We start from the raw sequence: 17,691 nt of genomic DNA on the forward strand, positions 1-17,691 counted from the left end.
GGGACACGACGACACAGGCCATGTATGCCTGGAGTGAGTTTCAGCCACTGGGTCTGGGACTCGAACCACAGTCAACTACATGGGAGTCCAGTGACATAGCCATTACACCAACTGCTGGTCCCATAAGCCTTCAAGTTTTAGTAAACTACTTAGGCTATGTGGAAAAATAAAATAAAATTGATCATTTAAAATAAATGATAAATTCTGTTCTCAGCCTCTGATCTTGAGGGAATTCTCAAGCTTGCTCCAGAAACTTGCCTCACACCAGAAATTTCCCTTGTAATCCTAAAATAATGAAACAGCTTCCTTTCAAAATATCTGGAGTTGATATCAGACATTAGTACATTTTTGGGCATTTACAGGCATAAAGCTGTGTTGCAAAAGCTATAAATGGCACAAAGATGATTAAAACCTGTATTTTGCCTGTTAGGAAATGCAATTTACTGAAGACAAAGAGAAATAATAAAATAAGGTACAATGCATTACAATTTGATTTTTTTTTTGAGAGGTTTTTTTTTTTTTTTGCTATGGGTGCGTGCACTCCCCAGAATGACAGAGAGAGACACAGAGACAGAAAGCGAGAAGTCACCCCCCAGGAGGGATGGTCACTCCGCAATCGGACCCGAACCGCGGTTGGCTACATGGGAGTTCAGCGACATAGTCATTACGCTAACTGCTGGTCCCTACGATTTGAATTTGATAAGGCGTTATGGAGGGGATGGGTGAAAGTTGTACATAACCCAGCAATAAAGTACTGAACTGAACTCTAACAGATACTTACATGTAGCAATATTATCTTACCCACTTTCAAAAGATGTCAGCAAGCTAGGTCAAAGGATCAGGTACTACGTAAGAGGAGTTGCAGAACTTAGGATCTGATTTTCTTGAGGATTTGTCAGTCAACAACCTTAGCAGTAGCAGCAAATTTAACAAATGGAATTTTAACAAACTCCTTAAAGTCAAAGAACACTGAGTGATCACAATCAGCCGAACCTATCCCGTCTCCAGGGATTAAAAGAGAGAGAATCAGGTAACACAAAAATCTACCTCTGCTTTCAGGAAAGATTTCTTCTCAACATAAAAAGATTTTTTTTAAAGCACTTGTGGGGTATTGGGAATGTGGGAGAAGTCGCAAGGGTCTCCCGCGTCCTAAAATGAAATCCGGTGTTGAGAGCAAAGCGCACGGGTAGGGATTTGGGGTCGCGGGGGTCTAGTAGTAACTCACCTGTTCGTCCTCCTGCATGGAGGCAGCTAGCGGGAGCCCGTCCGCCACTCGGGCGATCATCGTTAGCAACACCATCTTCACAGGCTACTGATATCCGATGTTGGCCTGCACCGCCGGAGGCTTCGTTCTCCCTTCCTCCGCGGCGACAACAGTTATATCTCTATCCCAGTTCCCCAAGATCCAGCTGCTTGCGTCTCCGCTTCCCGCTGAGGTGGCCGGAAATAGCTCTAGGGTTTTCCACTACCGGTCCGCAGAATTGGCTCCCCTCCGAGAACCACGACTACCGGAATACTGGTTCCGCGATCTCTTCGTTCATCGTCGTAAATCACTGAGTTCCCGCTGGCTTTTCTAGATTTTGAGTTAAGACTAAGGTTGGCCTCTTGAGGGGGTGTGGCACCCGAAGCGAGAATTTTCTAGTTCCTCATACTTTTAAGGTTAAGAGATGTTTAGGAAGGGAGATAGGCATTGATGAGTGAACACTTAAATGAAAGATGTGAAAAAAATCAAGCTATGCATTTTCATATTTAATCTTAATGCTTTTTATGTTATATATAATATTTTGTATATTTTTAGGTAGAGATTTTTGTCCTTTTTTTTTGCCTTATTTGTGTATGCTGTATCTCCAGATCCTTGAACAGTTTCTGGTAAGAGGTCAATAAATATTGGTTGTGTGTATTAATAGACAAACAAGTGCAGTACCTCAGTGATCATCTAGGTAAGCCAGCCTACCAAAACCTGGGATCTTTGCCACATGTATCTTGATAGGTTAAACCGTAGCTTTACTAGAACTTCCCATAACTGGGTAATCACTCCCTGTTGTTGTAAACTCTAGACAACTGCATTTACTGAAGAGTTTACATCTCTCTGTTCTTTGGTGTTCCCATCCAGAGGACAGGGATATTATTGACCTCTTAGTGTTTTTGTTACTATTAGATGAGTAAATGTAGGTGCAGGCATTACATAAAAAGTTATACAAATGTTTTTAATATTACTTAAATGAAAATGACTACTCTTACTAAATGCTTAGTTAATACTTGCATTAATAGAAACCCTGCTAAGTACTTAATTTTAATTTAATCAAACATCTCAGTAAGGTTTAGTATTAGGTCCTCACTTTGTATAATAGGGAGAAATCTTCAAAGAATAATCTTTCTATGGTCACACTGCTAGCAGTGATGAAAATAGGATTTGAACTCAGGTACAACTCTATATTCTGATGTGATCCTCTATTAACTTTTACCCATAGGTTAAAGAGTTCATATTTGTGTTACCTTTTTTATTGTGCTTCAGATGTTAGGAGAAAATTAGTATTATTTCTTTTTTTCTTTAATCTAGCTTTTTAAAAAGTTAAAGAAAATTAGTATTATTTCAAGAGAGGCCTTGGGGAAGAACTTAATAATTCCCAATGATTCATTTTACATGTAAGATGAAGGACTGGAATAGATAAGACAAACAAACAAACAAACAAACAAAAACCCCAAAGATGCTATTAACATATTCAATGGGAAAGTCCAAAGGAAGACAATTCTTGTGATATAAGAATCAAAGTTGGTAGAATCATAATATTTTTTTTTTTGGAGAGGTTTTTCGCTATAGGGCGCGTGCACTCGCCAGAGAGACAGAGAGAGACATAGAGACAGAAAGCGAGAAATCACCCCCCAGGGGGGATGGTCACGCTGCAATCCCTTCTCCTCCATTCTCCTCTCAGGATCTTGGGCACGTACACACACACACCTGGTGTGAGTTTTAATCCACCGGGTCCGGGACGTGAACCGCAGTCGACTACGTAGGAGTCCAGCGACATAGCCATTATGCTAACTGCTTTTTTCCAGAATCATAATATCTTACATTCATAACAGCCCATAACTTTCTTTCCTCCCACTCAACAAGGATATGCCTTCTATCACAGTCTCAGATGATGGTAATCAGCTTCTGCTGGAACAAAATCATAATGAAGAATTAATGATACAAATATTTTAACTAAGGACTCTGATCATGGCTCTGAACCTGAGAGAGAAGAATGTAGTAGACCTATACAGAGAAGAAGATTTAGGGCAAGAGTCCCAGCTTCTTTCCAGGACTGACGCTAGGATTTCCTCAAAACCATATACATTTCTTCCTTCAGGTTCCATCAGACACCAGTGTTTCTTTTCTTTTTCTTTTTTTTTTTTTGGTTTGTGTGTGCATGTATTTATGCCAGAAGACAAGTACATAAGAGTGAGAAAGAGAAAGATTGAACCTCCTCTCCCTCAGCAGGGCCTGGTCATGCTGTAATCCTTTTTCTCTCTAATTATTCACCCTATTAGGATCCTGGGCACATACACAGATGCCTAGACTGTTTTCCATCCAGAAGGGCTGGAATTTGAACCAAATTGGGCCACGTAAATTACAATGTCCTCTGCAAACTGCACTGTGGGGCCCTCTTTTTTTTTGTTATTTATTTTTAATCCTAGAGGGCATGTGTACACACATGAGATAAAAAGTACCCCCCAACAGGGCAACCACATCACAATCTTTTTTTTTCTCCAATTCTCCATCCTGGACTCGCACACTCATGCTCAGGGTGTTTTTCAAACTGGTAGGGCTGGGACTCAAACTCAGTTGCACATATAGACACTGGTTTTTTTGAGAGGTTTTTGCTATAGGGTGCGTGCGCTCGCCAGACAGACAGAGACAGAGAGACAAAAAGCAAGAATCACCCCCCAGGGGGGATGGCCACGCCAAAATCCCTTCTTCTCCATTTTCCTCTCAGGATCTTGGGCACGCATGCACACGCGCCTGGCGTGAGTTTTAAGCCACCTGGTCCGGGACGCGAACTGCAGTCGCCTACATGGGAGTCCAGCGGCATAAATGGCTAACTGCTGGCCCCTAGACACTGTTATTCCTTCATTTTAAATCTATCTTTTGTTCTAAGGCTATTTTATGTAGGTTACTTTTACTTATAACCAACCAACCAACCAAATAAATAAATAAGTAAATAAATAACAGGAATGTAGAGACACCCTCACCAATCCTTTCTTGGAATTACAATATTCACACACTCACTTCTTACGTTTTTCCCCTTTACATGCACTAGATGATTCTGGCACCCATCAGAAAACACTAAAATTATCCCAGGGAGAGAACAACAGTCTTTTTAAGTTGCTTGGCAGCCATTGAAAGAAAGCTAGTTTCTGGGTTTGAAACTGCCCAATACTCAGATCTTACAAACTCTGGATTCTGAGTCCTTTGGCTTGACTTGGTCAAGCATATCATTCATATCTAGGTGATATGAGCTGCCTTTGAGCTCCTGCCCTTTGGTCCTTTGAGCAATACAGGACCATGTAGTAATGGCTAAACACTGTGATCAGTAGGTGGACGGTCCTCAACTATTTTACATTGAATGAAAAAAGAATTTTTAAAGTTTAAGGATATCTTTTATCTGCCTGAAACCTCACAACAAATCTGTGAAATGGGTAAAATCAAGAACCTTGGGGGTTTTAACCTTTGTACTAGGAACAAGGAGAAAAGTAAACATGAGCTTTGACTACATTGTCATGGCTGCCAGCAAATTCTTGAAACTTATCAGTGGAACTATGCACAGATCTAAAGCAACTTACATTAAGCTGCTAAAACAGGTAAGACTTTCCATTTACAGACTAGTTAGAAGAGTGTAAAGCTTTTTACATGTGGGATCAAAAGGAGCAATACTTAGCTGCTGTGTCCATTCATCCTCAACAAATGATCTGGTGCCTAATTATATGCCAGATACTGAGTTAGGTAATGAAGATAAAGTAATTAACCGTCCCAACTACCTGTGACCCGCATTCTTCTCCAGACAGGGTACTTAAAAGAGGTTTGCAAGTAAATGGCAGCTCCTGATTGAATTACCTGATTATGGAAACGAAAATACACATTTCTCAAAAAGAAGTGGTGATCTAGGTTGACGATATCTATTTGTATTGATTTCCAACCTTATGAACCAGTATGGCTGTACCGATTAAAAAGCAGATCTACGTTCCTACTGGTCCATAACTGCAGCTTTCACATGCCTTTCCTCAGCTCCCGTTCCTACCAACAGCATGCCTCAGCTCAAGCGTCCGTTCCTTCAGGGTCAGCCAGGTTCGATACTGATTGGTTATTTCCTAGGCCAATCATTTTTAAAAGCCCGCCTCCAAGCATGGTCATTGGCTCTCTGCAGAAAATCCTGGACAGTTCCGCCTTCCGCCTTGGAGTACAGTCTGCGGCCGGGTAGGGAGCTGCGAAGCGGCATCCAGGTGGGCGTAAGGCCAGCGTCTGTGCTGGTGTTCAGTACGGCTACTTTAAATTATCGTCCCTGACTAAACTTTCTTACAATGGGAACTGCAAGAAGGCAGAAATTTGTCTTATTTCAGAATTCGCTCACGGCGCCTGGTTCTGTGTCACGTCCCGTCAGTGATGTGAAAGTAAAGATTTGTGAAGAGAAAAAGGAGGAAGGAGGAGAAAAGAGCAAGGTGTGCATTATAAACCATGCGAGAACCCCTATTTAAAATAATTTCTGCTTTACACAGCCTATTGTAAAAACCGAACCATAGAAAAGCTACCTCATTAACTACTTTTATCATGTCGGAAGGTTTCTCTACTTCCTCTGGGAAGTTGGGCAGCCAGCAAACCCAGCTGACCCACCACCCCTTGGAGCTTGGGATGGTATGCGGTGAGAGTGAATATTGGGGTAGTTTTCATGGCGCCTAAAATTTGTATTGAACTTTTAAAATTTTTAAACAGATTTCTTCTTCCCCTACTAGTCTCTAAACACATTCAGGGCAGCAAAACTAGTTATTAGTTATTCCTTAAGGTCTAGCATCCTGAACCTGGAACCTAGAAAATGCTCAATTAATGTTTATGGAATAAATGACTGAATGAATGGTATGCTTCATGGAGTGAGACCAATATTGTGCATACAGAACAATTCACAATTGGTACTAGATGAAGACTATCCACCACCATTTCTTTTTTTTTCCAATTAGTTATTCATCCCATATTTATGATTAACGATGGTGAACTAGGAATACCAGGCACAGAATTATACAGAGGTAAACAAAAGAAACATGTTTGCTGGTAGAGATTACATTCTATTTGACTCTGTCTCTTTTTCCCATTCTTCCCAAACCACCTCTACCCCCTTAGTCTCGAATAATAAAAAGCTTTGGGTAGTGATGTTTCTCATTTTTTTAACCCTGAGGTCCACTCAGATTGTCCTTCAGGCCTGTAGCTCTTTTCCTTTTCTGTGGGGTCTAACTGGATTTAGCTGTTCATAGCAGCTCTCCAAGAAGTTCTGAAGGGAGTGCTATATCAGGAAAGCTAAAGTCAGACACACACAAATAAGAGTTAAAAAGGGGCCATCTAAGAAAATGGCCAGCTTAATGGTAGGGACAAGTCTGGAGTTGAATATTATTTTCCAGAATTTAAACAGAAAGTTCAGACCACAACAGAAGTTAGATTAAGTACATGAGACTGAGCTGGTGAAATAGAATTATATGACTCTTGACTTAAACAATACTGATCTTTTTCTATGCTTTGTACTCCAGAAATAAGGATTTTTGTCTTCTCTTGATTTATCGAAAGATCCCATGTACCTACTATTTGAACAGAATCCTAACCTGTTTCCTGGCTTTAAGTCTTCAGCAAAGTTCTCTTAACATATTTAGATTTTGACTTATTAAAGCTAAAACTGCCTTTCTTGAAATTAAAATTTAAAAATACCTATATATATATATATATATATCTGTGTGTGTGTGTGTGTATATAAAGAAACAAGAAATGGAAAATTATTTGTTGACAATAATATGTATGACTAAGCCACTATATAGTGTATTCTGGATGGGAAAGTGCATTTTGTATGCTGTGATGACGTTTAGTGAATGAATGCAAAATAAATTAATTAATTAAAAAAAATACCTATCTCTTGGGCTAACAGGTGGCATGGTGGTTAAGACACAGGATTCCCACATGGCCAATTGTGGTTCGAGTCCTGGACCCAGTGGCTTGAAAAATCACACTGGGCTTGTATGAGTGTGTGCCCAAAATCCTGAGAGGAGAATGGAGAAGAAGGGATTGCAGTTGGCCATTCCTACTAGGGGTGATTTCTCACATTTCCTCTGTCTCTCTCCAGTGAGCACACATGCCCTATGGCAAAAACCTAAAAACAAAACAAAGCAAAAAACCTATCTCTGGTCAAAACTGGATGAGCCAGAGTGTAGTCTACTCAAGGTGGTACAAAATTATAAAGCTGTCTCCAGAGGTTTGAAAAAATGACAACAAATGAAAGTGTTAGCATTTTTAGTTCAAAATCCTTGGCTGTGGAGTATTTAGATTCACTTTTGCCTGAGACTCTTTTGCAAGAATCACTTAAAAATGCTTGGAACTATATGTTGGATAATTATACAGAGTTCCAGATAGCAACATGGGGATCCCTGATGGTTCATGAAGCCCTTTATTTCTTGTTCTCTTTACCTGGATTTTTATTCCAATTCATACATTACATGAAAAGATACAGAATTCAAAAGGATAAACCAGAAACATTGGAAGACCAATGGAAATGTTTTAAAGTACTTCTTTTTAATCACTTTTGTATCCAGCTACCTTTGATTTGTGGAACCTATTATTTTACAGTTTATCAATATTCCTTATGATTGGGAAAGAATGCCAAGACAGTATATGGTCTTGGCAAGATGCTTCAGCTGTACAATCATTGAGGATACTTGGCATAGACTCTTACATCACAAAATAATATATAAATATATTAATAAAGTTCATCATGAATTTCAGGCTCCATTTGGAATGGAAGCTGAATATGCACATCCTTTGGAAACCCTGAGGAAGTGGATTTTTCATTGGAATCATGCTTTTGTGTGATCATGTTGCTTTTCTCTGAGCATGGGTGACTGTTCATTTGATAGAAACTATTGATGGTCATAGTGGGTATGACATTCCCCTCAGTCCCCTAAATCTCATGCCTTTCTACTCTGGGTCTCGGCATCACGGCTTCCACCACATGAACTTCATTGGAAATTATCCTCGACATTTACATGGTGGGATAGATTGCTTGGAACAGACTCTCAGTTTAATGCCTACAATGAAAAGATGAAGAAGCTTGGGAAAAAGACTGAATAAACCTTCTCATGTTAACCTTCCTAAAGGTATATATTTCCTGAATTGAAACTAGTAGCTAACATTGCTTCTGGGAAACAGAAATAAGCATGTGTCCTGGCTGCTAAGTGATAAAAAGAACATTAATAACTTTTAAATATCTTCCTAGTGGGAACTTTTTCTACTTCACATTCAAATTCTGTATATGTAGAAATAAATAAATATATATTTAAATACATTTTCATGAAGGAGTTTTAAAGGCCATGTTTCTAACCTTACAGAAAGGTTTTAAGTAATGGAAGAAGTATTCATCTATGTCCTTTACCCCTGTAATATATAGGCCTGGGGACCTATGTATAAGGTGGCATGGTTAAGGCACTGAATTTTCACGTGGGTGACTGGGTTTGAGTCCCAGACCTAGTGGCTTGAAAATCATGCTAGGTGCCATGTACATGTGTGCCCAAGATCCTGAGAGGAGAATGGAGAAGGGATTGCAGCATGGCCATACCCCTGGGTGATTTCTCACTTTCCCTCTCTGTCAGGTTAGTGTACATGCCCTATGGCACAAATATAAAAAATAAAATACTATAGGCCTCAAGTTGTTAGTGGTCTTGAATACAGGTCATTTCAGAAAATTTTTCATAGAGGTGTTGGCCTTCTATTTAACTTATTTTTAGAGTTAAAGATCAAAATGATTGAGCCACGTCATTTGATATAGTGAGTAATTGAAACTGCCAAATCAGGAATAGTCAACACTGAAAATTTCCACTCTTGCCTGGAGCTGACCATTCTTCTTTTCTTTGAAGACTTTTGATTATAATTCACTACTGACATCTATAAATGAAACCATTTCTGAATTGATGTAAATGGAGTATTTTATTCTAAAGAGTTTTCAAGATATTTGAAAATTCTTTGGAAAAATTAAGGAGCTTTATTTCTGCTATTTACCCTTTCACTTTTTGTAAATCAGATTTTCATCATACTTCGAGCAGTAAATTGAAACTTTGTAAACTGACTTGTATTTGTACTTCGAGCTATTGAAATAAATGTCGTTTTTGTCTGGTTAAAAAAAGAAAACTAAAAACTATCTCTTTTTTCCTATCATGTGCACTTTCTCCCATTTAAAAAACAAAAACAAAAACAAAAAACAGCTGTTTTTTCTTTTTCTCCAGAAATTGACAGGTTGCTCCTAAAATTAATATAGAAATGCAAAAAACAACAACAAAAACCCCCAAACCCAACCAAACAATAAAACAATCCAGAGTAGCCAAAACCATCTTTAAAATGAAGGACTCATATATATTTCTCAGTTCAAATGTAATACAAGGAAGTCATCAAGACAATGTGGAACTGAATTAAGAATAAACATGAACATACAAGCCAATGAAATATGACTTAAAGTTCAGAAATAAGTACATGCATCTATGACCAACTGATTTTTAATAAGGAAAAGAGGGTTTTTCAACAAATGATGTTATGACAACTGAATATTCACATACAAAATAATAAAGATGGACATTAACCTCATACCTGTTGGTGTCTACCCCCAGGCTTGGCTCTATCTAAGGAGGAAAGGGAAAGAATGAGACAAAGAGACAGAGTAACAGCGAACACAGGCAGCCTGAGCCTAGTTGGCCCAAGCAACTTGTGCCGCCCAGATAAACTGGACACTTTTTTTTTATAGGGCAAAGCAACATTACATATGTGTATTTCATGACATTCCTTAGATATGTTGATGTGTTACAGACAGTAAGAAGCAGGTAACAAATATATAAGGGCTTAGACATACTGGGCCACCTGTATCCCTTGGTAATAATCTCATCAAGAGGAAATACCATTATCTTCTTTTCTAATGGAGAGAAGTCTAGCTGCAGGTGTGGGGAAGAAACATAAGGCTAAAGAATCTCTCCATAAGGTGGGCACCACCACCTAGAGAAGGCTAAAGAATCTCACAGATCTAGAGCAGGGATTGGACTTTGCTAATTGGGAGTCAAAATGTTTCCTGAATTCCATCAGATATGTCTGCTGGAATGTCCCTAGCAATTTCCACCCTTTGCTCTGCCTGCACGGAGGGTCAAGGAAAGGACAAGTTGCAAGGTTCTGCCAAAGCTCAAAGGGACAGGTGGTGTTTGCTCAGAGCATGTCCCCACACCTCACTCAGGTCTTCTCTCTGAACATGTCTCTCCCTACACATACCATGCATAAAAATGATCCCAAAATGGCTAACTCAGGAATGCAGCAGTAATGTGCTGCTCAGCTCTGTTGGATCCATATGGAAGACTGAGAATTCAGTTTCCTGGTTGACCTGTACACATCAGGCACACAGGTTCATCACAATCCTGGCTGGCTGGGGTTGGGGGTTGGTGGTGGAGAGATCATGGCATGATACCCTATTGAGGGTGCTTGCCTCTCTCTCCCTTCCCCCACCTCTATCTCTCATGAAAGAAACAAACTTGTAAAGATTAGAAAAATTATCTCAAATTGGATTGTCAGGACCTCACCACAGTGATGTGGTGGCAGTGTACTACTCTGTGATGCCAGAGCCTTATGGAAGACTGGGGTTCAGTTCTTGGGTAGCCAGGCACGTGTATGCATGAGACCTTAATAAAGGACTGTGGCAGCATGAGACCTTGTTAAAGGAGCTCGTTTTCTTTCCCCCCCTCTTTCTGGCTCTCTCTGTTTCTCATGAAATAAATAAATTTATAAAATCAATAATCAGGCATGCAAGTGGCATGGTGGTTCAGGTTCTGGACTCCCATGTGGACAGAAGTCCACTACTTTTCCTATTTTTCTAAAATCTTTTCAAAAGGGACTGGGGAAATCATGCCACAAACATTAACAGACCATTTATTTTCTATTAACAAAATTCTTCCTACCTCCTGTCCCTGGCATAGTATCTTTGAGATGTATATTTCAACCAATTACAGTATATTCTTTTGCTTATCTCTTCCCAAGACACAGAACTTCCCTTTCCTTGAGATCTAAATTAAGCCTTTCTTTAATCTCTTCCCAAGACACAAATCTTCCCTTCCAATCACCAACCTAAAAATTGTAAAACCCACCTATAACCTACAAGCTCCAGCTGCCACATGGCCGGCCTTTTTGGGCCAGACCAATGGCAATCTTTACACTAATTTGGTCTGGCACTCTCAAAATCAAATAAAAGGAGCCCCCATACCTGATTACCCAGAGAAAAGCATGTTTACCTCCTCTCCAGGCCTAGGTCACTTATAATTTGCTTGGAAATATACCACATTGATTATTAATTATTAATTTTTTAGAGTTGGTAATTTTCAGTCGACAAAATGGCATCCACAAAGGGACCAGAGATGAACTGGAGATTTTCCAAGGGATAGCCTAGAACCCAGTGCCTGATACCAACAGTGGACCCTTTGTTCACTGTCAAGCTCCAAGCCTGTCTTTGGAAGAGATTTAGTAAGTCTTCTGGCCCTGGACCTCCCAAAATTTGGTAGATGGTCTGGTGTATTTCTAAGCTGGTTTTACTTGTTCATCTGTCATTTGTTTGTCTGTTCTGGGTAACCCAGGTTCACTCCCCTCTGAGAAGGGGGTGGCAGTTTGTTCCCCTCTGAGGAGGAGCAGCAGTTTGCTCCCCTCAGAGTGAGGGGCAGTGGTTTATTCTCTCTGACCAAGGTGTAGTGTTTTGTTCCCCCTTTGAGTGGTTAATTAGGAAAACCAAAAGTATGAAAGTACATTAATTATTTTTTAAAAAGAGAAAAAGAAAAAATGGAGCATTCTAAAGGGTCTTCCTCCTTTGCCTTCTTAAAACTGCTTCAATTAGCTGCTATGGGTTTGCACTGAAGAAACTGGACTGTCTCATTCATAGGCAAATGAGAGACTAAGCCTCTCAGCTCATTTTCACTACATGTTGTCTGTCAGTCTCAAAAACAAAGAAACCTCTGTACATAATCACCCCGAGAAAGGTATGTATGCCTCTTCTCTGGGCCTAGGTCACTCATATTTGGCTTAAAAATAAACCATATTAATTATTCATTATTAATTTTGCAGTTGGTTATTTTTCCGTCGACAAGATGGCAACCCAGATGGGACCAGAGATGAACCATAGATCTTCTGAGGAGATGCTTCGAACTGGTGCCTGGTACCAGCAGTGGGCCCTTTGCGCCTTCTCTGGCTCTGAGCCTCTCCTGTGGGAAGATCCAGTAAGTCCTCTGGCCTTGAATTTCCCAAAATTTGGTAGACAGTCTGGTTTATTTCTAAGCTGGTTTGCTTATTTGTCTGTCTTATATTTGTTTGTCTGTTTTAGGTAACCCTAGTTTGCACGCTCCTCAGGCAAAGGGTCGCAGTTGGCTCCTCAGGCGTGGAGTCAGTCGCAGGCAAGGAGTCACAATTTGCGCGTTCCTTGGGCGGGGATCACGGTTCCCGCTCCTCAGGCAGGAGACTACAGTTTGCTCTCTGAGCAAGGTGCAGTGTTTTGTTTCCTCTTTGAGTGAGTACTTAAAAAACTAAAAGTATAAAAGTACATTAGTTAAAAAAAAAAAAAGGAAAAAAGGAAAGAAAAAAATAAATAAAAATTCTATTTTTCCGTTGACACCTACATGGCTAATAGCAGTCTGAGTCCTGGACCTGGTGGCTTGCTTTTTCACTTTCTCTCTCTTTCTGGTGAGCATGCAGGCCCTGTAGCAAATTTTAAAATAATAATAATGATAAATAAAATTAAAATGTTAAAAGTGGATCATCAACCTATGAACTAAAACTATGTATCAATAAATCAGAAGAATAAATTTTCATGACTTTGGATCTAGCAATAGTTTCTTAGTTATTACACTAAAGGCACAAGCAGCAAAAGAAAACAATAAATTGAACTTTATCAAAATTAAAGATTTTTTTTGCTTCAAAGGTCAATCTCTTGTGTAAAAAGGCAACCCAGAGCCCACAAAAAGGGAGAAAATATTTCCAAATCTTGTATCAGTAAGGAAATTGTATCTGAAATAGGTATTTAAAAATTCTTAAAATTTAACAATAACAAAAGAACAACCTATCTATAAAATAGTAATAGATTTGAACAGATATTTCTTGAGAACTATATACAAATAGCCAATAAGTACATGACAAGTTGCTAAACATCATTAATTGTTAGGGAAATCAAAACCACAATGAGAGGTCACTTCACATGTACTAGGATAACTATAAGTAAAAAGATACATAGTAACAAATATTGGTGAGAATATAGAAAAATTAACTATCGTGTATTGCTGATAAAAATACAAAATCATGATCATGTTGTCACTTTTTTTTTAATTGCCAGAGGATTCATGTGCTTGCCAGAGAGAGACAGAGAGAGTGAGAGAAAACACCTTTTAGTAGGGCATGGTCATACTGCAATCCCTTCTGAGACAGAGACAATGAGAGACAGAGATCCTCAGCAAGGTCTTCACATCACAATCTGTTTCCAGCCTCAACCAGCCTGAATAATGGACACAGGTGGGAATCCAGAATTTAAAAGAATCCCCAGTATGCTAACCTGAGACTTTTCCTTAACAATAGTCACTATACAATGTATCTCTGTTTTGTTTTGTTTTCTTTTCCTATTGTGTGTTCTTGACACTTTGTCAAAAATCAGTTGACAATAGATTTGTGAATTTATTATTAGGTTTTCTATTCTGTTCCATTGTTCCATGTGTCAACTGTTTTTTATGCCAGTACCATGCTATTTTGGTTACTGTAGCTTTGAAGTATATTTCAAACTCAGGTAGTTTATAATATCTTTAGCTTTATTTTTGCTCAAGAGTGCTTTGGCTATTCAGGGTTTTCTTATGGTTCCATACAAATTTTAGGATGTTTTTCTATTCCTGTGAAAAATATCATTGGTATTTTAATAGGGATTGCACTGAATAGTTGTGTAATATGGATATTTTAACTATTTGTTCAATCCATGAACATCAGATACATTTCCACTGTTTGTGTCTTCTACAATTTCTTTCATCAATGTAAAAATATTTCACCTTCTTGATTTAATTTATTCCTAAGGGTTTTTTTTGTAATTGGGATTGTTTTCCTGATTTCTTTTCCAGATTGTTCACTGTTAGTGTATAGAAACGTTACTCATTTTTATGTTCATTTTGTATCTTGAAACTTTACTAAAATTGTTTACTAGTTATATCAGCTTTTTATGAGATCATGTCATCTGCAAACAGAGACCACTTTACTTCTTTTCCAATTTAGATGACTTATTTCTTTATTTTGCCTAATTTTTCTGGGTAGGACTTCTAGTACTATGTTAAATGAGCAGGCTTTTCTTAGTCATATCTTGGAAAAAACTATTCTCTGTTTAGTATGATGTTAGCTATAGTTTTGTTTTATGTCACGATTATTGAGGTACACTCCTTCTATACCTAATTCGCTAAGAGGTTTTTTTGTTTGTTTGTTTGTTTGTTTGTTTTAAATCATGAAGAGATGTTGAGCTTTGTCAAATACTTTTTCTTTCTACCTCCATTGAGACAGTCATATGGTTTTGTCTTTCTTTTTATTAGGGTAATATATCACATATATTGATTTGTTGTGCTGAATCATTCTTGCATCTATGAACTGAATCTCACTTAACATGATGAATAATCTTTTTAATATATTATTTAATTTAGGTTGCTGGGTTTCTGTTTTTTTGAGAATTTTTTACATCTGTGTTCATTAGGGATATTGGCTTGTGTTTTTCTTTTCTTGTTGTGTTATTGTCTTGCTGTGGTATCAGGGTAATGCTGGCCTCATAGAATGAGTTTGAAGTATACTCTCTACTTCAATTTTTTGAGATAGTTTGAAATAATTGGTATTAGTTCTTCTGTAAATGTTTGGTAGAATTTAGCAGTGAAACCATTCTGACCTGGGATTTTCTTTGATGGGAACTTTATTACTAATTCACCTTCATTACTTACTATTGGCTTGTTCAGATTTTCCATTTCATCATAATTCAATCTTGGTAGGTTATATGTATCCAGAAACTTATCCATTTATTTTAGATTATTGAAATTGTTGGCATATAATTGTTCATATGATCCTTTTGAAGACCATCTGGAAGTTCCTCAGAAACTTAAAATAGTTACCATATAATCTAACAGTTCTACTTCCAGGTATGTGCTAGGAATAACTGAAAACAGGTCCACACAAAAACCTGTGCATTGGGTTGGCCTAGCCTCGTGATTGAGGGAGCTGGGTCACATGTGACCAACCACATGGTTTGAATACTGGCCCTGGTGGCTTGAAAAACATGCTGGGTGCTTGTCTGTGCATGGCCCAAATCCCTGTAGGATGGAAGAATGAAGAAGGAATTGGACTGTGTGAACACGCCCAATTGGAAGTTGTTTACTCCCTCTTCTTTTCTCCCTCTGTTTCTCTGATGAGTACACATGCCCTCTGGTAATTAAGAACAAAAATAAAACCATAAATGTTCATAACAGCATTATTCACAATATCCTTTCTCCCCAGCAAAAAGACTATTTTCGTGATCTAAAAAGATAGATAAGTAAAATGTTACCCATTTTGATATTTCCATACAATGTAATGTATCTCCAGCAATAAAAAAATTAATGAAATACTGATAGTTGCTACAAAATGGATTAACCTCAAAAATATATTAAATGAAAGAAGTCATATGCAAGTAGCTATGTATTATATGAATTCATTTATGTGAAACACTCAGAATAGGTAAATCTATAAAGATAGAAAGTAGATTAGCGGTTGCCAAAGGCTGGGAGGAAGGAAAGCAAGTGGTAGATAGAAATAGTGAGTGGCTAATAATGGACATGGAGTTTCTTTTTGGGGGTGATGAGAAACATTCTGAAATTAAATAGTGATGATGTTTGTGTAATTCTGTGAATATTAAAAAAAAACACTGATGAAAGAAATCAAGGAAGTAAAATTGGAAAGATAGTTCATGTACATGGAAAGGAGGCATCAATATTGTCAAGATGCTAGTTCTGAAGTTGACTAATAGATTCAATGCAATCTCAACAAAAAATGCAGCAGATTATTTTGTGGATATTGATAAACTGACTGTAAAGTTTATTTACAGAGGTAAAACCCAACACAGTGTAGAAGGTTGAAAACAAAGTTGGAGGATTGACATACCTGAATAAACAAAACCATGTGACATTGGCTAAAGAATAGGCATATAAATCAATGGAAAAGAACATAGAGCCCAAAAATAGACCCACAAAAATATAGTTAACAGGCACTTCACCAAAGAATATATACAAATAGAAAATCATTATGTAAAAAGATGCTCCTAGATCTGTGTGTGGATGCAAGAGGGATTTGGGAAATCTATCATTTGTTTAATTTTTAATTAATTAATTTTTTTGGAGAGGTTTTTGCTATAGGGCATGTGCACTGTCCAGAAAGACAGAGACAGGGAGATAGAAAGTGAGAAATCACCCCCCAGGGGGGATGGCCATGCCACAATCCCTTCTCCTCCATTCTCCTCTCAGGATCTTGGGCACGCATGCACACCCGCCCGGTGTGAGTTTTAAGCCACCGGGTCCGGGACGCGAACCACGGTCGACTATGTGGGAGTCCAGCGACACAGCCATTACACTAACTGCTTGTTCCCAACTTTGCTATACTTTGAAAGTGTCTGCCAAAACTCATGTTGAAACTTGGTTGCCATTGTGGCAGTATTAAGAAGTGGAGCCAAATGAGAGACAATTGGGTCATGAGGGTGGAGCAATGAATAATGCATTCATAGATTAATGGATTGATAGACTTGATGGCTTATCATAAGAATGGGTTGTTACAAAAACAGTCTTTTCTTGTTCTTTGACACAGTCTTGCTTGCCTATTTGCCATGTGACCATGCAGTAAGAAGTCCCTCAAACCAAGCTGGGTTGTACTACTATGTACCTGTAGTCCCAGCTATGCGGAAAACTGAGGTTAAAAGATCATGGGTTCAAGGCTGGCCTGGGTGACATAGTCAAGACTGTCTCTAAAGGAAAAAATGAAACAAAACAAAAGCCTTCTCCAGGTATTGAATAGATGCTGGCACCCAGCCCTCAGAATTCCTGGACTCTAGAACTATAAGAAATAAATTTCTTTCTTGCTTTCTGTTGAGCACATAAGCCCTATTGCAAAAACCTCTCCAAAATTAAATAAATAAATAAATAAATAAATAAATAAATAAATAAATAAAATTTCTTTTCTTTACAAATCACCCAGTCTTGAGTATTCTGTCATAGCCATAAACAGCAAACAACCAACAGCAAAAAACTAAGACAAACTTAAAACCGCACTGAAAAGAGACGGTTTTTGTGTTATTTGTTTTTTTTTAATTTATTTTTATGTATTTATTTACATTCATTCACTGTACATCATTATAGCATACAAAATGAGATTTT

At 38.3% G+C, this 17,691-nt stretch overlaps 1 protein-coding gene and 1 pseudogene across 3 annotated transcripts in view; one reads left to right on the forward strand and one right to left on the reverse strand.

The window, feature by feature from the left end:
- Positions 1 to 5,240, reverse strand: part of SEC22B (SEC22 homolog B, vesicle trafficking protein) — a 27,915-nt gene extending 22,675 nt beyond the window's left edge. For 2 of the 3 annotated variants that reach the window (XM_027767389.1, XM_027767388.1), the window contains exon 1: positions 1,226 to 1,651. In XM_027767389.1, the coding sequence (XP_027623190.1) occupies positions 1,226 to 1,300 (75 nt within the window). In that variant the 5' untranslated portion in view covers positions 1,301 to 1,651. Of the gene's footprint in view, positions 1 to 1,225; positions 1,652 to 3,073; positions 3,158 to 5,095 lie in introns of those variants that run through there. The other variant, XM_006166271.3, reaches the window with a different exon arrangement.
- A 2,225-nt stretch (positions 5,241 to 7,465) lies between these two features.
- On the forward strand, positions 7,466 to 8,717 carry LOC102496103 (methylsterol monooxygenase 1 pseudogene; annotated as a pseudogene).
- Positions 8,718 to 17,691: the final 8,974 nt, after the last annotated feature.

Source organism: Tupaia chinensis, unplaced genomic scaffold, assembly GCF_000334495.1.
Source record: "Tupaia chinensis unplaced genomic scaffold, TupChi_1.0 Scaffold144247_1, whole genome shotgun sequence".
In the NCBI taxonomy this organism is placed as follows: Eukaryota; Metazoa; Chordata; class Mammalia; order Scandentia; family Tupaiidae; genus Tupaia; species Tupaia belangeri.